General features: G+C 41.3%; 4 protein-coding genes across 7 annotated transcripts in view; 1 reads left to right on the forward strand and 3 right to left on the reverse strand.

Annotated features, from left to right (window-relative positions):
* LOC108034575 (centrosomal protein of 162 kDa) overlaps positions 1–25417 on the forward strand; it is a 34050-nt gene that overhangs the window by 1130 nt on the left and 7503 nt on the right. The gene's annotated exons all lie outside the window — the stretch shown is intronic.
* On the reverse strand, positions 587–7019 carry LOC108034803 (carboxypeptidase B). Of its 2 annotated transcripts, none has more exons than XM_017109873.3 (4): positions 6653–7019; positions 2545–2990; positions 2323–2476; positions 587–1606 (listed from the first exon to the last, which is right to left on the reverse strand). In XM_017109873.3, the coding sequence occupies exons 2-4, from the start codon at positions 2954–2956 to the stop codon at positions 829–831; spliced, it is 1344 nt and encodes a 447-aa protein (XP_016965362.1). In that variant the 5' UTR covers positions 2957–2990; positions 6653–7019; the 3' UTR covers positions 587–828. The 2 variants fall into 2 exon arrangements, with proteins under 2 accessions (XP_016965362.1, XP_016965461.1); XM_017109972.3 differs by lacking the exon at positions 6653–7019 and adding an exon at positions 3454–3547.
* Positions 10708–14189, reverse strand: LOC108034679 (carboxypeptidase B). 2 transcript variants are annotated; one of them, XM_017109731.3, is made up of 4 exons: positions 13772–14189; positions 12444–12782; positions 11677–12040; positions 10708–11506 (listed from the first exon to the last, which is right to left on the reverse strand). In XM_017109731.3, exons 1-4 carry the CDS (start codon positions 14187–14189, stop codon positions 10708–10710), a joined length of 1920 nt encoding a protein of 639 aa, XP_016965220.1. The 2 variants fall into 2 exon arrangements, with proteins under 2 accessions (XP_016965220.1, XP_016965145.1); XM_017109656.3 differs by lacking the exon at positions 12444–12782.
* Positions 15406–20938, reverse strand: LOC108034482 (neurofilament heavy polypeptide). The gene is made up of 5 exons (XM_044092820.2): positions 18662–20938; positions 18411–18599; positions 17098–17239; positions 16508–17033; positions 15406–15917 (listed from the first exon to the last, which is right to left on the reverse strand). The coding sequence occupies exons 1-5, from the start codon at positions 20922–20924 to the stop codon at positions 15624–15626; spliced, it is 3414 nt and encodes a 1137-aa protein (XP_043948755.1). The 5' UTR covers positions 20925–20938; the 3' UTR covers positions 15406–15623.

The raw sequence follows: 25417 nt of genomic DNA on the forward strand, positions 1-25417 counted from the left end.
GGGGAAATCAGTGGTTTATGGTTTGTGTGATGTTCCTATAAGTTAGTATTAGTTAAATATTCAATAATTGGTCAATTTATTAAACTTTCACTTAGAGTTTAAGTTTTAAAATTAAGGGCTATGACCGTAAGAGGATTTTTCTTGTTAAAATCCTTATGTTCTACTCTGATTTCAATCTACTGACTGGAATTATTTATTGGGAAGATCTCTAAGTCAAATAAGTTCTCTGAATAAAGATTTCGATGAAGAAACTATGGGTTTTCCTGCTAGGATTTAAGGGAACATGCACACTCCACTCTTATTCAAAGATTACCCTCTAAAACTGAACTTAAAACTTTAATAAATAAAAATGAAATAAGTATTATAATAAAAAGTATTGATCACAAATGGATTCTTCTTAAAAGAACATATATTATACTCTGATTTAAATCTTCTGATGGGAATTACTTATGGGGAAGATCAAACAAGTTCTCTGAACCGAGATTTTCACGAAGAGTCAGTGGATTCCTCTGACCAGAGTTGGGAAACATGTTAGCTCCACGATTGTCTTCTAAACTACCCGCCAAAATAAGACACGCCAGTGATCTGTAGTAATAAATAGCGCAGGTTGGTTTATTTCAAGCCGTACAGGATTCCAAGGATACAGCAGCCCGCCCAAGCACACACGCTCGTTCTCAGTCACCAAAAGCAGGCACACAGACAAACATAAATAATCCTTCAGACACACAGGCACACACAGTTCACAGGCACACCAGGTGGGCGGGGGGCGTAAGAGAAGGCGACAGAGATTACAAATTACACCGGGAGGCGGGTGAGATTAGCCGCTTTTCAACCGGACGCACTGGGTCCAATGGCCTGGGCCACCGTCTCCGCCACCGTCCAGCCCTCCAGCGCCGTGTCCTTGATGAAGCGCGGCGGCAGCACGAATCCGTAGGCTCCGCGATCCCGCAGCTCAATGGTGTACACATACTTGACGCCCAGGGCGGCACGACTCCAGTCGTCGGAGCCACCGCCCGCGATGCCCAGCACCTCGTGGGTGACCGCCGCCCTGTAGGCCGTGCCCGTCTTCTGGACAATCCGCTCCGCCGCCAAGCTGGCCACTCGCTGCAGCACACTGGAATCCTTCACCTTAACGGCCTTGTATGCCCACGGATAGACAATCATCTGTCCGTAGCTGTGGTAGGTCAGGTACGACTCCAGATTGTACTTCCTCTTGGCCAGGAACTCGGCCACTGCTCGCGTCTCCCGCTCCGAAGCTGGCGAGGAGCCGCGGTAGGTGTCACTGCAGGGATTCGTGGAGGAGCCGTAGCCGTTCCAGCCAATATCGAAGTTCCGGTTGAGATCGACGCCGCTGCACTGGGCGCGCCGTGAGGGAGATCGATTCTTGCGCCACAGGCGGTTGGTGGTGCGGCTGTACTCGTAGCCATCGGGATTCATCACCGGCATGATGTACCAGGTCAGGCCGCGGATGTGCGCCGGCTGGTTCTCCCAGTTGGACATCAGTTGGTACAGGATGAAGGTCACCGTGGCGGGGCTGATCCACTCGCGGGCGTGGATGCCGCCGTCGATCCAGATCTTCTTGTTCTCGCGGGGATTCTCAGAGATTCTGGGGGGTGAAAACTATGTTTTAGTTGGATTGTTTGAGGGAATTTTAATGGGTTTTCTGAGTGGATAAGGGATATAACTATAAAACCCCTAGGTATTTTTTTCCTAAGGTTAATTTTTGATTTTCCCAAGTGCCTAAAAGTGGGCTCTACATTTTTACAACCCTTTTGAGACTTACTATATGATGGCATACCTATGGGCCTTTGGTTCTTTAGGTTTATAAGTTTATATATAAAATATTATTAGGCCATTTTTAAGTTATTGAACTTTAAAAATGTATTTTGCAAATATTATTAGTTAATTTTTAAGATTTTATTTCATTTAATTAAATCCCAATGTAGCTAAAATAAGGTTTTAAGTTAGTTTAATTTACGATCATAGTTTTTTCAGAATTTTAATTACTTAAAAGGTTATATTCCATTCAATTAAAGCCTAAAGTAGGCGTATGCCACTTTTAATAAATTTTAAAAGTAGTCAAGGCACTGTATATATTTTATGATAATTGTTTTTACTATTTTTAATTAGTTTCTTGAACAAAACAAATATTTTTTTTTCGTAATATTCAAAAAGCAGCTAATTATTATGAAATGGAAAGGCCTTGCATTTAGAGATATATTTAATAGGTATTGCCTTGAAAAGTATAACTAACCAGCTGGATTTTTAAATTCCTAGCCGTAAATACTAATTAAAAAATGCCAGAAACGTAGTTTAGCTTACCTGAGCACCTTCAGATCCCGTCCCTCGGCCGTCTGGCCAATAGTGTACAAACGCACGATGTTGGGGAACTTGGTGCGGATCTCCCGCATGAAGCTGTAGATGGTCTCCAGGTCGTGGTAGTCCTTCCAGTGCATGCTGCTCCTGGCGGCCTTCTCTGTGGGTTTTAAAAAATATATATTTAATTAGTACATTAAAAACCCTTTAGAGGCAACTCCCACTCACTTGTTCTTCTGCCCTGGGCAAAGGCAGAGCTCTGCACGCCCTCGAGCAGCTCCTCGTCGATCATGGACTGAATATTATCCGACAGGATCTGCGGAGCCAGGCGGTGGGCCGAGAGGAAGCTGCGCGCCGCCTTCAGCTGATCCCGGGCAATGGAGATGTCCAGGAACTTGGAGTTCTCCTTCCAGATGTTGCCGCCGAACTTCTGCTCCAGCATCTGGCCCACGGGCAGCCGGTGCTGCAGCGCCTCCGAGATGTTGTGGATGCGCCACAGCTGCGCCTCGTCGAACCGCTGGGGAATCTCGTTGGCATCCAGCTGGGTGAGATTGGCGGGCATCGTCGCCAGCTCGCCGGCTGAACTGGCTGCCAGAGCCGCCAGGAGAAGCAGCAACAGCAGTCGAGTGGCTTCCGTCATCTTTCTGGCTCGCTGTCTCTATCAGCAGGTTGACCTGGAAAAGCAATTCGCTTATCAGCAATCAGCAATCAATAATTTGCTAATAGAGAGATGTTATCACCGAAAGCAACTCCATTAATGGGGCTGCGATCGGTGTCGGAGGAAGAACTGGCCTTGGCCAAATAAACAAATCGAAAGCCTCCAACAATGATTGTCACGATTTTCAGATCGTTTTCTACTGAACTACCGCTGCCACCGACCGGTGGTAATGACCATTGTTAGGCTCTAAAGGTTAAAATAGTACACGCTTGTTTAGTTTGCCATAAAATCACGCTATTTACAAGCGAAGTGCTTGCCTTTTTAGAGTCATCAGTACAGAAAACAAGCCTTGAGTATATGGTTTTTCCGTTTGCCATCCAAACATTTAACGAGCCAATTTGCACATGGAAAACCCTGCTAAAGTCTAGTATGAAACTTAAATTCTATTATATGTTTTTTTAATGCTTTTGAAATATAACCTTGTTTGGCAGCGATTGAAATGGAACCAATCGAACATCCGAGCCAGCCGTTCAGCTAGCCAGAACTGAATGCAAAACGAAACTAAAAGCAAACTCCAACTGGTGTCAGGGCAAATAATTGTTACAGAAAAAGTTCCTCTAATTACCCAGCACAAAAAAAAAAAACAAAAAAATAGCTAACAAAAAATACAACAAATGTTTCCGTTTCATTGTTGATGGTTAGGGCTATCTAGATGTGCGACTTGCTCGTAACCCTGTTTTTCTGTACCTGTCATTGCCAATAAGTAGTTAAAAGTACTAGATAAAGCTAATGGTTTTGCGAATTTTTCAATAAAACACGCTTTAGTTTTAGAATCTCAGCTGTCATTATAGTAAGAGAACCCTAGAAGGGGAAATAGCTTAATTTGGAGGTTTAAAATAGTATATATTCTTTTATATATCATTATCATTACTTTTCTAAATTTCAATATTTGAAAAAAAAGGTTTTTGGGATATCACTTTGATAACTTAATTTTGTTATGATGATCAATAATTTTAAAAATTTTAGGAATTGAAAAAAAAGATGTTTGGGATATCGCTTTGATAACTTAGTTTTGAGCTTTTCAAAATTCAACGAATTAAAAAAAATATATATTCTTGGGATATAGCTTTGATAAGCTAAGTTGGATTTTCTAAACATTAAATGTTCCATATGATGATCCATAATTGTAAAAGGTTTAAAAATTGAAAAAAATATTTTTGGCATAAAGCGATATGCTTTAACTTAATTTTGAGGTTAAAAACGGTATATTTTCGTAATGATGAACAATAGTATTGAAAATTTCCGGAATTGAAGAAATATATTTTTGGGATATCGTTTTGATAAGTTAAGTTGGATGTTCTAAACATGATTATGAGCAATACTTTTCCAAATTTCAGGAATTGAAAAAATATGTTTCTGGGATATCTCTGATGATCAATAATTTTCAAAAGTTCAAGAATTATAAACTATAAAAAAATGTTTAACAAAAAAAGTATTACAAAAAAATATTTTTGGAATATCGAATATTTCCCTAATGATGATCAAAACTTTTAAAAATTAAAAATATATATTTTTGGGATATCGCTTTAAAACCTTAAGTTAGAGGTTAAAAACATATACATTCGTTATGATGTTCAAATTTTTTTTAAAATTTTAAAAATTGGAAAATTTGTTTTTGAGTTATTGCCTTGACATTGTAAATGATAATTTTTTTGGGTGTATTAAACTTGCATCCGAGACAATCAGTTTTGATTTTCAGTACACAATCGAACAACTCAGCCAATTTGCATTGTTTTACGGATTCCAGTGGCGATCGATCGATCGTTTGGGTCGTTCGATCCGTGAGTTCCCTGAAATCTCCGAGTTCCGGGGGGCGTGAAGCCCATTGTGGATTTTATTGACTCAGTCTGAGTTTCGTGTTTCTGAATGTTCTGTCTGCTTTGTATGCACAGTGATAGATGGGATGAGGTACTGCGACTTAGTTGCTGGACCCTAAGATCTAGATTTTGGGCCAAGAAACTTTTCCTGCTCTTCTTACCGATTTCGAAACGCCGTTTTTAACGCTTCTGTGCTAATTTCCCTGGCCCGTTTTTTAGGTTTTGTTTTCATTTCGGTTTTTTTTATGGATGCGTATTCGTATTTTCGTGTTTATTTTCTTTTTATTGCCAGGCAGAAAGTGGCACTTGAACGCTGGAGAGGGTCGTCTCCGGTTCCCCGAGTCTCGTGGTCTCCGAACTCCGAGAACTGGTTCTCAGATCTCGGATCTCGGATCTGGGGAGTCGAATGTGGAGTACAAACACAGTTTCGGATTGGGTTTCAATCCGCTGCTGTTCACCTCGACCTTCGTGCCCCCGGTTCTCCTTCCATTATCTGAGTCGTTTATACCTGCACTTCGTTCCGAAATGTAAACAATTGAAGAATACATTGTAGATCTGTTTCCGAAAACTGTGGGACTAACATTTTCATCTTGACCCTCAGCGGCTTCAGATTAAATCCAAAATTAAGATAGTTAAGATCTCAAGTTCGCACAAACTAACTATTGTACTACAAACTTCTTTAAATGGCTTTCTATATATTTTTAAAATTCAACACTTTCTTCCTTGTATTATAATATTTTGCCTTTTTATTTTTTATTGTTATTTTTTTTATTGAAAAAAACATAGCCCTCAAGGGCAAAGATACTCTTGAAAGGTTTAAAAAGATGTCATTTATTTTTAAACTTGGGGTGTTAAGTTATCTTAATTTAGCACTTTCCACATAATCTCTTGATCAAATGTGTACGAAAGACGTAAAAAATGTAAACTTGTTCCGTTTAGGGGCCCAAAAATAAAAATTAAAACCTGTTGAAAAACGAAGCCGGTGCTTTTGCACTTCCTCATTCGCTGTAACAGCTTTTAATACTTTTATTTGTATGGTGTATTCCTTTATATAATATATTTTAAATGCAAGCCTCATTCTTCTGATAGGGTTGAAAATGTGTTCTACATTTTTACATTTAAGTCTCTCTCTCGATTGCAAATCTTCCTCCTTCTACTTCACTACTTTCTTTTTAAGTGAATTTATTTTAATTTAAATTTATCTCCAAACCGTTCCTAAATATGTGAAAATGGTGTAGCTTCCTTACCCCTTTTTTCAGAAATATTAAAATCTTATCACTATTTACTTTAAATGGTGTTCCCTTTTCTTACACTACGATTCTTCTGATAGCTCCCACAAATTATGCATTATTAAAAGGCATTATCAATTATCTCCCTTCTTCATTCAGTATTTTGTTTTGGAGAATCTCGACTGTCATTCTCCTCCAATCGTTGCCCTCATTATAAGGAATTCTCCCTTATTTATGCACACTCATCCCCTCAGTCTTCCTTCCAGTCTTCCCATACCTTTACTTCCAGTCTCCACCCTGGATATTTTCCAATTCTTCCTTATTTTAATAAAACCATCCCTCTTTCTTCTGCGATGCCTGCAGTGTTTCTTCTCAACTCCCTTTTCTTTAGCAACCTTCGCGCTTTCTTTGATAATCTCTCCACTTTCTTCCGAATTCTTCTCCCCGTTCTTCTTCAGTCTTCTCTTGAGTTCTTGTCAATCTTTTGAAGTTTTTTGTCAAATTATGTAGTTTAGCTTAATATTGAGCTTTTCACTTTTTTTTTTTTTGATTTTGTTGTCTCTTCCACTTACCGTTTTTTGTTGTTCGGGATGCTGCAGTGCTCTTCCAGTTCTTCTTCTTCCAGTTGCCGGCTCTTCGGGAGAGAGTGCAATTGGCAGATTGTGGGTGTGTGTGGGAGAGAGTGTATCGCGGCCTGAGCTTCCAACTTCGACTAAATGCTGCTTGTATGCGCTTCAATTTTATATTGCCGCTCTGTCGGCGCAAGGGAGCCGTTATTCAAAAAAAAAATTAAATAAAAAATTTAAAAAAAAAACGAAAAAAACAATCAACGAAACCGAGAATTACAAAACAAAAACAACAAAAAGGGGAGCCCAAGAGTGTTGGAAATTTTCGCGCTGACCGACGACCGATCTTTAAAGCGATCGTCGCGTAAATGGAAATTGGAAATGGAAACGGCAGCGACGCCGGCGGCGAGGCGGCAGCGCAGCCGCAGAGGTGTCGGCGGCGCGAGAAGAGGAAGAGTGGCTGGCGAGAGAGAGAGAAAGAGGGACAGGAGGAGCTGCTCCCCCCGAATGCGCCACGCACTGGCGCTGTCTCTTTCCGGCTGCCTGCATCCCATTCACGCGAGCGGGGGCCAGGGCAAAAGGGAGGAGAGTGAGAGAGAGAGGGGCAGAATGCAAGACCCACGCCCACGCAGCCAGCCGTCTCGCTTGCACCCACTCTCACACATCGAGTTGCACTCAAATGCATTTAACGGTTTTCCATGGGGGGAGCTGTCCACTTGCTGATACATCTTCCTAAACAAACAAAGTGATCAAAGCATGATGAGTCACGGGTTCAGTCACGGAATTCTTTTTCTCTCATCAGGTTTTTCCGACGATAAGAAATTTGATATCCGCAAGCAAAACACAAGTAGTTTTTATCACGAAAGATAACTATGGGTTAGTTAACACCAATAGGGGCTGACCACTTGCTGATATATAATTAAAGCGAAGTCTAATAAGTCAGGAGTTCAGCCTGAAACTTCTTTCTTTTTTTTCTTATCTGTAATGAATAGCGATAAGGAATGTACATTCCGTAAACAAAACACTTGGCACATTGTAAAACAATATTTACTTAATCCGTAACTGGTTTTAAAATCTAACAAGCACGGTTTTGTCAATGTATCTACATTGTGTTGTTAATAAAACATCATCAGTCACGGATTTAACCTTGGATTTAATTTTTTCTATACGGAATTTCCAGCGAAGGAAGTGTAGTACCTTATTTTGATTTATTTTAGTTCTGCGAAGTTCATTTGTGTAATCAGTTAATATGCGAAACCCACTGTCCCACCTTTTTTATTAGGAACTGGGCTGCCCACTTGCTACTTTGTTTTCTTTATTACGCCCAAGTGGTCTAAGCCATGACCATGAGTCATGGGTTAAAACACAGAATTCTTTTCTTGCAAGGAGGGATTTCCAAAGATGATAAATTCACATTTTCTACACCACCATAATTTGTCTTTGTGAGTCACTCACATCTGAATACATGTTTTAAAGATGGTTTTAAGTTTTAAATAAATACAAGTTAAGTCACTTGTTTTTTATCCGATCGTTATTAATGACTATCTAACTGAACTGATAATGGAAGTGTTTTATATAATTATTAAAGATTTTAAAAATTAAAAAAAATTATAAATTAGAAGAAAACTAATTAAATGTCTTTAAATACATTTCACACCTATTTTTTTTGAGTGTTTTTCAAGTTTTGACCTATTGCAAATGGTTATCGGTGGAAATTCCCAGCGCATAAAAAGTAGCAAAGGTGCCAAGCTGTCAATCCCGACATTGGGGCTTATCTCATCTTTAATCATCACAACCATCAATAATAATTGCCTGTTATGAAACATGAATCAAGTGTAACGGAAATGCCAATCAAAACGTTTACAACGCTTTGGCAAGTTTAAAATATCCATATGCAGGAATGTGCATATATATTTCCATTTGTTTGCCACAGCAGCTGATTTCTGAACACAAGTGCGATGGTAAATTGTGTTTCCAATTGTATCACAAACCCAAAATCACCGCATGTGTGTGTTTGCTTAATGGATCGTGTGTGATTGTGTGACGGGGCGATTTTGACCCACTTGGCGAGTTTTACTTTCTTTCGCCTTTGATCGCCTGTCCCGCCCCCCGCCGCCCACTCTGGTTTTGCCGCCAGGCATTATTTATTTTTTATTTGTTTCTGACTTTTTTCCGGTGTTTCACTGTCTTTTTGTATTTTTTGGGGTACCCAGATTTTCACTTTTAACCCTTTTTCGAGAGTTCGGCCCCACAATGGTAGATTTTTTCAGGGCACCTTTTTTTTTGTTTGCTGCTGGTTCATTGATCAGTTAATGCTGGTTACACCGGAAAAATTTGGTGATTTTAGTGTAAAGATGAAAAGGGTTTTAAAAAGTTCTTTAGAGATATATGTATAAATTCGAAAGTATAATTTATTTAATAGAATGTTAAATTATTTTAAAATTGGCTATAAAACTATCATTTTTGAATAATATTTTTATTTAGTTTTTTTAAAATAGTTTGTTTGTATTTTTATTCGAAATAATATTTTTTAAACTTTTTGAAAAATCTTTGATATTATAAAAGTATATAATAAAACATAATATCATTAAAATGTAAAATTACTATAAAAGTGCTATAAAACGATCATTTTTGATTAATATTTTTATTTACATTTCTATTAAAATATTTTCTATAAATTTTTTTTGCAAAATAATATTTTTAATACTAAATAATAAAGATGAATAATTGATAGGTGTTTTTTACTAGTAGTTCTAAAATCGTTCTCTTTCTCAGCGGTTTCTATGGGTAAGGTTTTTTGTTTACTTTATCTATACATATTTTTTAATAACTATTTTGTTTATTTTTGTTATCGCTCAAATCACTTTCTTCGGTAGCTGGAAGCTTTGACTTTGACTTTGGCGGCAGGCGGCGATGGCCGCGGGCCTTTCGCTTAATTTCTATATGCATGCACAAAATAAATCCAATCAAATATGCAACAACAAGGCATAACATAAAAAAATAATAAATAAATAAAGCGGCAAGAGCTGCAAAACAAAGCCTCATAAGCGCTGTGGTTCGAGCTTACTGGTTTTTGAAACGCGATTGAAAGTGAAAGTTGGCGCTCGCTCTCGTGCTCTCTTTAGCTCTCCACGGGCGCCCCTCTTTCTCTCAGCTTTCTATTTGGCCAGCCGAGCATTCTTGTTGGCCACATTCGCCTTTGGCCAGGTTTACATAAGATCGCTAATGGAGAGTGCCACTTGCGATCTGCGCGATTGCGAAATCATTAATCGAAATTGGCAGCGAATCAAACACGTGGCCCCAAAGACAGTCAACAACTCTCTTTTTCCTAACCCCCACCACCCTCCGAAGAAGGGCCCGAAGAGAGTGCAGAAGAGTGGCCCACGCTCTCCGCAGAATTCGGGTTCAGGCCAACTTACGAAACTGTTCTACGCGGGAGCTTTGCAGCCCTCTGTAGCCCAAAAGTATGCACTCCCTTTAAAAGCAAGGCAAATTGGTCAAAAAATAAAATATTTCAGCTGTTTAAAACAGTCGGTTTTTTCTCTGTACGCCTTGATTTGGCCAAACTACGATCAAAAAACCACTGAAAAAGGAGCATTTTTCGCCAAAACCGAGATCAAAAAAAATCCTGACGGACCCCCTTCAAAAATTGAAAAAAATTTTCAAAATTTAAATGTGCCTTATTTTGATAAGGATCGTTAACAGAGGTCGCCAGCTGCTCAAAACAGTCGGTTTTTTCGCTGTACGCCTTTATTTGGCTAAACTACGATAAAAAACCACTGAAAAATTAACATTTTTAATTAATTAATGTTAATTAACATTAACATTTTTAAATTTTTGGGGATCATTAGTAGAGGTCGCCAGCTGCTCAAAACAATCCACCCAAAATATTACTTGTGCGACAAATAATTTATTAGATATTTAATTTTTTCCAAATAAATAACTTTAATCACAAAGTAAATTTAAATTAAGGGGCTAATAAATACAAGGTTTTTCCTGGGGATAGCCAATCCCATTTACAATTTTCCGTTGCATACATATTATGGAGTTAGCTTGAGGAGCTACTCCAATTGCTGGGCGATGGTGCGCAGAAATTCGAAGACCTCTTCGCCAGACTCCACAATGTAGTGCGGCGGCAGCAGGTAGCCGTAGCGGCCCTGATCCTTGAGGAACATGTTGAACACCAACTGGGGCTCGATGCGATCCTGCACCCAATCGGCGGAGTTTCCCGGTCGTGCCAACTTCTGGTTATAACTGGTGCCATAGGAGTATTCCGCGTGGTTCAATCGCCTCAGGGCAAGAACCGCACTCCTTGCCGTCTGCTTGAGATCCCTCTGGTTCTCCGTCACATAGTCCGCATCGCCCCAGGGATAGGTGATGGTCTGGCCATAGCCGCTGAGGGACACATAGGCGCCCAAGTACTCCCGCATGCCGGAGAGGAAGCTTCGCAGAGCTCGGCTCTCCGGTTCGGAGAAGCTCTCGGCTCCGCGATAGAGATTCTTGCAGGGGTTACTCGTCGATCCGATGCCGCCCCAGCCGTACTGGAAGTTCCGGTCCAGATTTACGCCGTAGCAACCGCTTTCAGTGTCGTAGCCCCGGTTTTTGGTCCACAGGCGATCCGTGTGGCGCGAGTACTGGTAGCCATCGGGATTGGCCAGTGGCAGGAAGTACCAGTCGATGCGGCGCATGGCCTTGTCTGCCCTGCTTTGCCTCTGACCCTGACCCTGAGCCCTTGGCCTGGCCCAGAGATGGGTCAGCTTGGAGATGGCGTAGGTCAGGGCGGCGGGACTCAGCCAATCCCGTGCCTGTAGTCCCGCATCCACGAATACAGCCCAGTTGTCCGGATTGCCATTGGAGACCCTAAAAGAAAAGATATAAAGTTTAGTTTACCTAAAACTCTGGAGATTTGAAAACATTTATAAAGGCATCTAAAATTATGTATCATAAAATTTAAAAATTCTACGGAAATCAAATATTTTTTACAGCATACTTTCAGACACTTTTAACTAATTTTTCATATTTTGACTCACCTGATGACCTCCAGAGGGCGCTTATTGCGCGTTACCCCTATTTGAATTAGCTCCACATTTTCCGAATAGGTTTCTAAGAGGTTCTGCAAGAACTGCTGGATATCCGCGTGATCATGATAGCGCCGCCAGGTCATCAGAGATCCCGGTCTTTCCATCCAGGGCAGAGAATTATTACGCACAGAGTCCAGGGGATGCTCCACAGCCGGCACTTCCACGTAGGTCTCATCAATGGCCGCTTCGATGTCGTCGATCATGATGTTGTAGCTGAAGCCCACCTTATCCATGAACTTCTTGGCATCGGCCACATTGCGTTGCTCGATGAGGATGTCGATGCCGTCCTGGTTGATGTTCCACACCTCGCTTCCTGAAATGAGTTATAGAATATGTATATGAATATCAATATATCAGGGGAGTTAGGATCTACTAAAGGGTCTTCAACATATTTTATATTATATCCCATTTCTCAAAACCTTTCTTATTCCTATGTGGGGCCTATATCTTTATTCCTCATCATCCCTACAAATGATAATCTCTTAAGTTATGTAAGGTTGCAAATTTCCCAAAAAGTGACTTAAAAACTGAATTAGGTCATATGAATATTAAAAAAAATCTGGTGTATGTGAAAGCAGGTTTTGCATATGGCAAAATTTATATAGTTTTTAAGTTCGAACCCCTAATCTGATAGTGTTTCTTATAAACTGGGCTCGCAAATACTCAAGCTATGACTAATTCTGTTGATATTTCGACTGTTTTCGGTGTGCTTATACCAAAGTGCCGCCAGAAGGCCCTCAGTTCGGGCAGTTCCAGGCGGGTTTCGTGGATCTTCCACAGCTGAAAGCCGTAGTACCGCTGCACCTGGCTGCCATTCCGGTAGCGCCTGTTGATCTGGAACGAGGATCCCGGCGAGAGGACGTCGAAACGGCGCAGATCCACGGGCGACAGCCACTGCAGACCCTCGAACGTGGACTCGTACAGCTCGCTGCCGTTGAGGGTCAGCAGGGCGAGGGGCAGGCCCGAGATGCCGGAGATCTCCGGCACGGAGACACTGCGCCAGAGCAGCAGCTTCTGGCCCAGAACCGAGGCGATGAGGGCCACAAACGTGAGCGCTTCCCGCGGCAGCATCTTCGAACTGAAACGCCACTCGGCCCATGTATATCTACATATCTGGGCTCTCGGCGCTGGGTTCTGGACTAGCGGGTCTCTGATTTATGCCAAAAGCACAAATTTATGCGTGCGAATGCGTGCTCAGTTGGCCGCGTTGACCTGACCTGCCCTGACCTGGCCGGATGACGCCCTAAAACCACCGCTCGTTAATACAGTCGGGGTCAGCCCAATAGCAGTTAAAGCGGGAATATTGTGGTTTTCAAATCTTCATAGTGTCAGTACTTGTTTCGTGATAAAAATTACTTTTATGAAGGTAAAAAAGCCGAATATTTTTTTTTGATTTTGAATAGATGAAAAAAATTTTCAAAACTAGAAATAACCTAATTATAATAACACTTCACATTTATGTAAAAAGAGGAAATTTATGATTTCAAATAATAGTTTAATTTAAATACTGTGACTTTCAAGAGTATTAATTTTTAAACTACGATTAGAAATTATAAGTTTAAAAAAATCACCATTTAAAATATTAACGTACATGAAGAACTTAAAAAAATATTGTTTTTCTTAACTTGTAATTTCTTTTCAAAGGAAATTAATGATTTTCAATTATCATTATACATTTTATTTTTACCAATACTTTTTATATGGTATAAAGTACTGTCAGCATAAATATAAATTTTGTTAATATGCCAATGTATAAGAACAGATTAAACTTGGTCATTGGGTATATCATAGGAAAAGTGGCAATTTTTTTTCCTTGTTTTAACTTAACATTGTTTTAATTGAAAGTTGGCTAGGTTTTTATATTTGATTTTTTTTTTAATTAAAGATTATATAATAACTTCCGAGTTTTTATAAACACACATCACAGATCTTTAGACACTATTTGCTTGACCGCGAGTATTCTGCTAAGCTTGACAATTTCTCTTCTTTTGTGCGGCTTGACGGACCTCTTGAAAGCCCCTCCAGGGCATAGATTTTGACTCACCGAACAAAGCGACCACCTCGTTGAACTGGGCACCCGGTGAGGCCAGCACCTGTCGCTCCTCGGGCTCCACCTGCTGCTGCTCCTCCTCCTCCTCCCCGGGCTCCCGCTCCTCCATGGACGAGTCCCGGGTGGCATTGAAGTTGAGCTTCCAGAGCTGCGCACCCCGGTAGCTCACGTAGTTGGGATCCAAGTCGCTGCGTAGCTCCGAGATTCTGCCCCTTTCCGGTGAGCTGTTCGGCGACAGAGGGTTGAGATACCGCAGCAGGTGGGCCACGCCGCCGCCAAAGAAGGGCAACCTCGTTAGCCGGTAATCGGTGCGTGCCAAATCCAGGTGATTTCTGCCGCCCACCTGCGCCGTTTTCCCAGCAATTAGCAGCACGACTGGCAGCCACGCCCACTTCCAAGAAGGGAGGTGCATTTTCAGGGATTTTAGTTAAGATTGTATCTTTTTGGGTTCAGTTTGTGGATTGTGGTGCGATCTAGTGGACAGTTGGTGCGGATATAATGCGTTCGCAAATCGATCGGCGAGCCGCAGCCTCCGGCTAACGGATTCTCGCGTTCTCAATTCTCCATTCTGCGTTCTCCGGTCTCCATTCTTCTCTGCAGCCGCCTCCCTCCATTTCCCCCCATTATTCGCCCGATTCCCCAATTAAGGCCAACGGATTTGCATATTGACGGAATGCCGGCGATTTTGATGCTTTTCATTTTGGACTTTTACTTTGGGTGAGGTGTGCTACCACCCAGACTGTTATACTGTTATATGGGCTAGAAGAGGGCAGCTACTGATTCTCTGGGAAGTGTTTATAAAGCTTGAATGAGTATTCTATCTTTGAGAACCTTTTTATCTTAAACCACTAACTTTTAATGTTTTTTTTCTCTTTTCCTGAATCTCTGTGTATTAAGTTTTAATTTGTTTTTTTTATAATTTTTCAGAACTACTATAAAGTATTCAAATTTAATATGATGTTATAAAAGAAACACTTTATGAGAGCTTTTACCACCATTTTTAATACTTTTAAAGCAATAATTAAAAAAAAAAAATATTTGTATTTATAATATATATAAATTTAATATGATTTTAGAGTATAAACCTTATATAAGATTTTTTCCACTGTTATACTGTTATATGGGCTAGAAGAGGGCAGCTACTGATTCTCTGGGAAGTGTTTATAAAGCTTGAATGAGTATTCTATCTTTGAGAACCTTTTTATCTTAAACCACTAACTTTTAATGTTTTTTTTCTCTTTTCCTGAATCTCTGTGTATTAAGTTTTAATTTGTTTTTTTTTATAATTTTTCAGAACTACTATAAAGTATTCAAATTTAATATGATGTTATAAAAGAAATACTTTATGAGAGCTTTTGCCACCATTTTTAATATTTTTAAAGCAAACTTTAAAAAAAAAATTTATTTTTATATATAATATATATAAATTTAATATGATTTTAAAGTATAAAGACTTTATAAGAGCTTTTTCCACCATTTTTAATATTTTTGGACAATATTTTTTTTTCTTATATATATATTTTTTTTTGAGACTTCTCTTACCATTTTTCTTTTGATAAAGAATTTTTCTCTTTGAAGCGATCACAACCCCTACTTTATTTTTCTGTCGCCCCCCTCATTAAAAACATTTTTTGTTTTAATTTTTAATCTTTTACTTTTTTAATAAACATTTTTCAGTCTATTTAGATGAGTTTTTTGTTTTGTTTTTGTGTGTTCTTTTGTGTGTGTTCAATTCGTCTAGTTACAAGTAGAATAAATAAATAAATAAATAGTATTCATATAAATAGCAAAAAAAAAAATCATTAGGATGATTTACAAAAAATCGCATTGAGCTAAGTGGACTGGACTAGTGGCGACGCCTCCGGCTGCCACTGCCGTTCCTGGCCACCGATTTGCCGCGTCCCTGGGCAATGGCCCGGGCCACCGTGTCGGCGAAGGTCACGCCATCCTTGCCATTGTACTGGATGAACCGGGCGGGCAGGACGAAGCCGTAGCGTCCAGTGTCGCCCATCTCGATGGTGTAGGCGTACTTGATGCCCGCAATGCCCTTGGCCCAATCGTCGGAGCCTCCGGCGGCGGGGTACAGGGTTGTGGCGGAGGATCCCACCGTGTACTTCACTCCCGTCGACTTGGTGATGCTCTGAAAAAATAATACAAATTATTATTCGATTTTTTGAGCTACATTTTGAATATTTTTTTTTGATAAATCAACCATTTTCGAGCAGGAAACCTATAAACTTTAGGAGCAGTTCCCAACTTTTTAAGAAAGATAAATATATAGCCTTATCACACTTACTTATAGCTTTTTGGTACTTATACACCTACTTTTTTTGACTAACTGACTGGATTTATTTACAAAATATTTCATAAACTAAACCTTTTTGAAAATATATATATTTTAAAAATGTTTTTAAGCTGTTTTCCCTGTTTTCCATGACTTTTGAGTATAAATTTATTAAGTAAATTTTAATTTAAGTCAGTATCATAGGTACCTTATTCTTAGTTTGCATCAGGTTTCAAACAAAATGTTTGGAAATTTCTAAACTTATTGATTTTATAAGCTAGAGCCTTTAAAAACTTCAAGTAACTTAAAAAATATAATCAGAAATGATATGAACCTCCTTGAAAGACCCTTAAAATCTTAAATTTTCAAATTAAAAAAAAAAGTATTGATTGAAAATTCTGAACAATATTAATAAGAATATTATAATATATATTCGAAAAACTCACCGTTCCCGCCTGTCGGGCCACGCGATCAAGATCGGCCCGATCCTGGGTTAGCTGGTAGTCGTAGCCCCATGGGTAGAGGATGTACTGGCCGTAGCTGTGGAACGAGAGGTACGCCTGGAAGGTCTCCCTGGGGAATCCGCTGATGAACTTGGAGATGTAGAAGGTCTCGGGCTCGGAGAAGGCCTTGCTGCCGCGGTAGGTCTGCGAGCAGGGACTGGCCGAGGTGCCCTTGCCGCCCCACTTGTAGCCAAAGTTACGGTTGAGATCCACTCCGGGACACTGGCGGCCATGGGCCCGCATGTTCTTGCGCCACAGGCGATCGGTGGTGTGGGAGTACTCGTAGCCATCGGGATTGGCCACCGGATGGATGTACCAGTTGATGCTGCGCATGTGCTCGGGCAGGTCCTCCCAGCCCTCGACCAGCTGGTTGGCGATGTAGGTGACCGTCGCCGGGCTGATCCACTCGCGGGCATGCATGCCACCATCGATCCAGACGCCGGGATTACGGGCATTGCCATTGGAAATCCTAATGGGAGACGAAAAACATTTCAATATTAAGGAATACAAGTGTGATTTGCCAGCACACTCACTTGAGAATCTTCAGGGGTCGCTTCTCCACCGAGTAGCCAATGACTTCCGTGGAGCAAATATCCGGATAGGTCTTGGCCATGTAGTCGATGAAGCCGTGGATGTCCTCCAGGCGGTGGTAGGCCTGCCAGGTGAGCCGGTGTCCTGTGATGGGTGTAAAGTAGAAAAGGCATGTGAGTGCGGGTTCATTCAACTTGGAGGAAGGCAGGGCACCTGACCCTCAACTTGAACCCTGGGGCATCTTGGTCTTGGCGTCGTCTGGCGCTCCCCGTTTTTCGCCGGCTATCGATTAAACAATAGCGTCTTGCAAGGACCTGTCCCTTTTCTACGGGTGCGTTTTTTGAGCTTTTTTTTTCCCCCCCTCCCCATTTGGAGTTGGGAGTCGGGGGGCCTTCGTGGCACGTGGCACGTTCCTATGGCAAAGCCACTTTGCGCTTGATGACTTTTCACACGCCCCTCGCCGAGTGCATTAAATGCTCGTTTGCGGCGACACCTCGCTGGCGCAAAAGGGGTGGCATCGGGCCACCGCTTGGTTGCACCACCTGTCACTCAGAGTCCCATACTCCTAGCACTCAATAAATAAATAATAAAAAATGGGGAAATATGCCTCTGTTCTACGAGTAATGGATACAAAGCAAGGAAAGGGTGTTCTGTTTTCCTTGAAATTTTCTTTTTGAGATCATAAGGTCTTTGAATTCTATACTTCTTTTAAACAATATGTTATTGTAATAGTCTGCAAAAGTATTCAATACGTAATGTTTTCCAAATCAATCCCAACTCATTTCTCATTCTTTCTTTACTAATTCCAAACTCCTTCCGCACTCACTTTTCTTTTCTATTATAGAGCTGTTATTTTGCGTATCTCCAGAACAGGTTAAATGATAACATTTTCATGATTTCTCTCTTGTTCAAATAACCATACTTATTTTGAAATTATTCCTAAACCATTCTTAACTCATTCATAACACATTTCAAACACATTCCTAACACATTCCTAACACATTTCTAATACATTCTAAACTGATTCCCATCACATTCCTAACACATTTTTAGTACATTCTAAACTGATTCCAAACTGATTCCAAACTGATTCCCAACACATTCCCAACTCATTCCTAACACATTTCTAATATATTCTAAACTGGTTCCAAACTGATTCCCATCACATTCCAAACTGATTCCCATCACATTCCTAACACATTCCTAACACATTCCCAACACATTCCCAACACATTCCCAACGCATTCAAAATACATTCTAAACTGATTCCAAACTGATTCCCAACACATTCCGAACTCCTCTCTCTTTCACTTACCCTTTCTGTTCTGGAGCTCGGCGATCTTCTCCGCTGGCGGATTCTCCTTTTCGATGACGTGCTGCAGGTTGTCGATCAGAACAATGCGGGAAAGATTGGCAGCGCGAATGTGGCGCTCGGCGGCGGCCAAAACCTGGGGTTTCAGCAGATAGTCCACCTCCTGCTTGACCTCCTTCCACAGTTGACCATCTGAAAATTAACACAAAATGTGATTAGTTACAGATTTTAAAGCATTAAGAATGTGCACCCACCGTATTTGGACTGCAGTTCATCGGCCATGCGCTTGTCCTTGTCGGTCTGGACCACAATGCGCCACACTTGGGCGCCATCGTAGCGTCTCAGATGGGCATTGACAGGGGACTCCTCCTCCGTCTTGGGCAGATCCGTCTCCGATGGCTGCTGCTGCAGGAACGAGGCGTTGACGTAGTTGAGCACACTGTCCTGCACCTGGAGGGGCTGCGATGGCACCTGGGGCTGGGCCACCACCGTGGGAATGATGGTGGTCAGCAGGGAGGATTCGGCGGGCTTGGTTTCCTTCTCCGCCTCAGGCTCGGTTTGGGTAGAGTCGGATTGGATCTCGTCTTGGGTCTTAGCCGGGGTTACAGCTGGGACTTCAGCAGGGATTTTAGCTGGAGTTTCAGCGGGGATCTCAGCGGGAGTTTCAGCGGGGATCTCAGCGGGAGTTTCAGCGGGGGTTTCAGCGGGAGTTTCAGCAGGAATTTCAGAAGGGGTTCCAGAAGGGGTTCCGGCAGGGGTTTCATCAGCAGTTTCAGCTGGGATTTCAGCAGGGGTTTCTTCTGGGATTCCAGCTGGGACTTCAGCAGGAGTTTCATCCGCAGTTTCAGCTGGGATTTCAGCAAAAGTTTCCGCGGGAACTTCGGCGGGGGTTTCAGCAGGAATCTCAGCAGGAACTTCAGCTGCGATTTCCTCAGGTTTCATTTCACTTATCACAGGCTGAATCTCTGCATCATTCTGGGCCTCCTCCTCTGGCTTGGATTCCTCTTCCGCCTTGACCTCCTCCTCTGGCCTGGATTCCTCTACAGGCTTAGCCTCATCCTCCTTGGGAACATCCTCCTCAGGCTTGGCTTCCTCGGGAATTTCAGCGGGAGCAATCTCCTCTTGCACCTGCTGCTCTGGAGCAACCTCCGCTGGTTCGGCATTCGCGGCTGGGACTGACTCTTCCTCCGGCTCATCGGCCAGGGTGAGCTGCTCGGGTTCCTTCTCCTTTTCCTGCTCAACTTCCGGGACTGCCTGCTCCTCGATGGCTTCGGTGACTGGTGACTGCTCCTCCTCGGTTTCCTGTTCCGGCTCCTTATTCTCAGTGGCCTCGGCCAGTTCCTCGGGCACCAGGTTGTCCATGGCGGCGGTCAGACCATCTTCAAGGCCCTCCACCAGGGTTTCCATCAGAGATGCCTCCGTGGTGTCCACCTCGTTGTCGCTGGCTTTCTCCACTTCGGCTTCGGCTTCGAGGTTCTTTTCTGGCTGGGATTCTGCCTCAGGCTGGGCTTCCACCTCTGGTTGGGACTCAGCTTCTGGCTGGGTTTCAACCTCTGGCTGGGACTCAGCTTCTGGCTGGGACTCAGCTTCTGGCTGGGATTCGGCTTCTGGCTGGGATTCGGCTTCTGGCTGGGACTCAATCTCTGGCTGGGACTCAACCTCTGGCTGGGAATCACCTTCAGGCTGGGCTTCCATATCTGATTGGCCCTCAACCTCTGGCTGAGCTTCAATCTCTGCCTGAGCCTCATGCTCCAACTTCTGTTCCGGCTGGGACTCCTCTGGCTGCACCTGTTCCGGCTGAGTTTCCGATTCCTCGGGCACCTGATCGTCCATATGTGGCTCGGCTTCCTTCTCCGACTCCTCGAGCACAGTTTCGGTGGCAGTGGCAGCTGGAGACTCCTCATCCTCTGCCTGATCATCCTGGAGGGGAACTGGTGCCGCCTCAGTGGCAAAGTCCATCGTTTGCTCCAGCTGAGCCTCCTGGCTGAGCGGCTTCATCAAGATCACATGCTCCTCGATGGACTCGGGCTGCTGATGCTCGCTGTCCAGATCGTGCTCCGTTTCTGGCTGGGATTCGGCCACCGTAATGTCGCTGGGCAGCTCGACCAACTGCATGGCTGGACTGGAGTCGCTCTCCAGCATCAGCATGTCGGAGGCGGCGGAACTGGAGGGATCCACTTCGGGATTGGCTTCAATCGAGTTGCGATTCACATGCTCGGTGTCTTCCAGCTGGCTGGCCACCGTCTCGGGCACCAGCATGTACATGTCCGAGGAGTCGGCGGAGGGAATGGAGGTCAGTTTCATGTCGTCCACGAGGACATCCTGCTGCCGCTGCTGCTGCTGCTGCTGATGCGCTTGCTCGGCGGGCAGCTCGTTCCTCTCGAGAGCCAGGCGATCCAGCGACATGGCGGCCACCTGGCCAACGCCCAGGATGAGGAGCAGGGCGCCGATGGTGAGCATTCTTTTGGGGGCAATCCCCTCGTTGGCAGCGTTGCCACGCGATCTCGCGTTGTACATCTTGGCGGGATCTGACTGTGAACCGTAATGAGACATGTCCCATTGGTGGAGTGGCGCTTTTATACCAACGCTGGGAAAGTATTGCCATTTCATTTTCGATATTTCTCTCCACGCCGCCGGCAGAGCGGCTCCGCTGCAGTCGGCGTCGCTGCCCGCTTACACTGGCCATCGCCGTGTGGAACTTGTTATGTATGTTAATGTCTGCCAAGTGTCCAATCCCAGGGGCCCGTGCTGGCTCGGCTCTCTTCCTTGTGAGAGACCGCCGCCGCCGCCGCTTATGTTAATCCCCTCCCGCTGGGCAAGTGTCATCGGCATAACCATAACCATCCACATCTTCCATCTGCGCCTCCGATCCCACATTTCCATATCGACGGGTCACCCGCTCTCGCTTTCTTTCGGGATCGATGCCAAGCATAACAAGAGACTGTGATAAGCAAATGTATTCAATGCTATAACAGATCAAAAAGCAAGATATAGTTCGAAATTCCCGAGAAACTAACCAAGTGATCTATTTATAACTTGGGCAGATAGCGATATCTTTAGTACTGCAGATTGTATTTTTATATTGTAATATAAAATATATTTATATAAGAAATATGACTAAATTTAAGTCATAATATCAACTACCAGTTAAAGAACACTTTATGATTAAAAATTTAATTTAAAAGGTTTATAATATTGATAATAGATATTCAGTGCTATAAAATCAGAACTCTAGAAACCCCGAACTGCCTGAGAAACTAAACAAGTGATCTATTTATAACTTGGGAAAATAGTTGATATTATATATTTAATTAAAAATATATAATTGAATATATATATGTTATATGAAATGGCAAAACTAAAACACAATATCACCTACCCGTTGAAAAAAATTGTAATATTGAAAGTATGATTTAAAAGATTTACAAACCAAATTATAGACATGAGGTTATTGATAACAAAATATATTCAGCTCTATAAAAAATCAGAAATGCCTGAGAAACCAACATACGATCATGTTATTACTTAAGCAATAAGAATAAGTTGTATAATATTTTAAAATTAAAAATATAATTTAAGAGATCTATAAACCAAATCACAGATGTACCAAATCACACAAATACCAAAACTCAAAATATACCCCGAAGTTCTTGAGAAGTTAACTATGTGATCTACTTTTAGCTTGAGCAAATAGCCGAAATTGTTGGTACTGTGTTGTATTTTTAGATATATAATAAAATAAAATATTAAAAGGAATTTTTATTTTAACAAAATGTAAGCTTAAGTGATTTATTAGTATAACAGATAATAAGGTAGATTGAAAAGTAATTCCCAATACAAGAATTAATAAAATAGTGTAGTTAAAGGAATTTATATTTTAAGAGAATGTCAACTAAAGATATTTGGAAATATTAAAGATAGTAAATAGGATATATAAACAAGGGTTTCAGATAGACAATAATAAAATAATGTAAATAAAGGTATTTTTATTTTTAAGAAAATGTGAACCAAAGTCTAGTATTATGTTACAGATAGTTAGATGGCAAGCAAGATCTATAAACCAAATCCCAGCTAAGCATTTAATCCATTAAAATATCTATAGTTATTATAGGCAATAATAAAATAATATAATTAAAGGAATTTTTATTTTTAAGAAAATGTGAACCAAAGTCTAGTATTATGTTACAGATAGTTAGATGGCAAGCAAGATCTATAAACCAAATCCCATCTAAGCATTTAATCCATTAAAATATCTAAGATATCTATAGTTATTATAGGCAATTATAAAATAATATAACTAAAGGAATTTTTATTTTTAAGAAAATGTGAACCAAAGTCTAGTATTATGTTACAGATAGTTAGATGGCAAGCAAGATCTATAAACCAAATCCCAGCTAAGCATTAATTCCATTAAAATATCTAAGATATCTATAGTTAATATGACTTAAAAGCCAGCTCGCCTCACACTTCCCCTCAACAATCAAGCCTGGTCGAGTGTCCGATGCCATAAATAACTTTTCCTCATTTAAATATTGATAAATACTAAATGTAGCGCTCCGTAAGTGCCATCAGCTGTCACAATTACCGCCTGCTCGACTTTCTATATGCACAGCAGGCCATTCTGAAGATCCATTTCCAGATCGATGCGAATCGCTGAATCAGCCGGGGGCCCCAATCAATGATCGATGTCAATTGGCGGTCTCGTGCTAACTGCACTGCTTATTGTCACTGCAATCGGCGTTGGACGGGTTAATGGCCATGTGCATTCATCGAACGAGTCCAGCAGGACGCACCCGTGACTCCTCGGATTCGGCACACGAAATCACAGCCAGATCGTGGCTGTATATCTTTCTGTATCTTATTTCATTTGCCGTGCGTTGTGCGGCGTTGGCGCGCTTTAAAAGTTTCCAATTTGCCCATTGACATGGTTTCTGAATCAGTTGCTCTGCGGCCTGTGGCTCTGTTTTTGTGCTTTGTATTTTGTGTGTGGCTCTTGTCGCTTGGGCACTGCCAGTACCCACGCTCTGCTCTGCTCTCTAATCAACCGCACCTCGTCGGCGGGCAAACAATTGCCGGCGGTTTATTGGTGGCGGTCCCATTGCCGCTGCGCCGCTCCTTTCACTTTATAAGTCGAGTTTATCAAATGACAATTGAGGAAGAGCGAGAGTTCAAGTAATTGCAAAGCAGCACACACACGTATCTCGAAATCGCCACCGCCTGGGTCAAGTAGTGAAATTGTCCTTAATAGTTGTCCCCTTGTGGTTTCTCGATCGCATCGACCGACATCTGGCGACTGGCAAGTGCCACTCCACATTCACCCCGCTCGCTGGCACCCCCCTGCAAATGGACCCAATGGATAGCAAAATATTTTAACGTCTGCTTAGCGAGTTAGTGCTAATTAATTGGCAATGAGATCTTTATTAACTGCTAAGGCTTAGGTAAATTATCTATCTTTTTTTTTATTTCTGAATATTTCAGTCAAAGCAAAAACAATAAATTTATTTGTTATTTGCGATATAAAACGATTTTCATTACCATTCAAGGGCTTAGATTAATTATTTACACAGAAAATCAAGCTTTTATTATATATAAATTAAAAATTGTATTGTACTTTAAAGGTTTTCTATTTTTTTATATTTATAAATTATTATTTTTATTTAAAAAATTAAGCTTGGCATACTATATTACCGAGCATATATTGATATATATATATACTATACTATATTTTATATTTTTTTAAGAAAAAACACTTGGGACAATTATTTTACCAAAAATAAGAAATAATTATAAATAAATATTTTATTTAAAATGGTATTTCAAGTTCGTTGCCTAAGTCTTTCGTTTCTTTTATTTTGTGTAGAATTATAAAAAAATTGATATAAGTTGTAAAGCATTATTTTTGTTTTTTTATTATTAATTAAAAAAATACATCAAAATACATTATCTAAACTAAAGAAATTATATTAATAAAAAGTAAAAAAAAACAAAGTAAAACATGGTAATATAAGTTCGTTGTCTAAGTCTTTCGTTTTATTTTTTATTCCTTATTTCAATACAAATAAAATGATTATCTTTTATTATTTATGTAACTGAAAAATAACAAAAAATATATTTAAAATTAATTTAATCAATTTATGATATTTTCTGCTATTTAAGTAGACCAATATTTATTGAACCACTTAAAGCTGCTAACGAAGTAGAACCAATTCCAATTACCAACAGAAAGAGGTTCACACATTTCAAGTCGATTTCAAAGTGGAAAGTGGCAGCCCCATAAAGTGCACAAAAGTATGAATGGAGTGAATGGTGTAAGCGGTGGAAGGTGTACGACGATGCTTTCCAGGTAGATTCTACTGCCAACTCGGCGGCGCAGTCGATGAAAGCGAGAGTGGGCCGCAATGTCAGTTGCCGGCTGGTAAATGCCGAAAAAGCAACTTAAAATCGATGCACACACAACACACACACGCACACGTGCACAGTGGGACAATGGGCGATGGTGGGCGGGGCAGGGGGCGGAGGCAGTGCCACGAACTTTCTTTCTTCTCCAATATTTCGCTGCTTTTTTCGAGTGTCGAGTGCATGGTTGTTATTGTTGCCGCTGCTGCTGGACGCCCACATCATCCCAATTATCTCCTTACGGCTGCGGCTAACCATAATGCCCACGGTGCCACTTGACAGTCGATAGCGTTTGACGAGGGTCGCGGCTGCGCACAGTGGGCCCAGTTTGGCAGCGCCCAGTTCGTTGCCTGAGTCTTTCGTTTCAGCAGTGAACAATGTTCATATATTTTTCTAAATTATATTATGTTTACAAAGATATTTTCACTTTTCTACAACATTTAATATTAAGCATTCATTGCAATAAACTAAGGACAACAAATGTAATGTTATTAAATTGTAATAATTAAAAAAATATTAGTAGTATAAAAAAAGAATTCTAAAAAAAATTGTGTTGTAAAATTGTTGAGCTTTAAAATATAGTACTACTAATAGTATTACTACTTATAAAATAG

The sequence above is a fragment of the Drosophila biarmipes genome, chromosome X (genome assembly GCF_025231255.1).
Source record: "Drosophila biarmipes strain raj3 chromosome X, RU_DBia_V1.1, whole genome shotgun sequence".
Lineage (NCBI taxonomy): Eukaryota > Metazoa > Arthropoda > Insecta > Diptera > Drosophilidae > Drosophila > Drosophila biarmipes.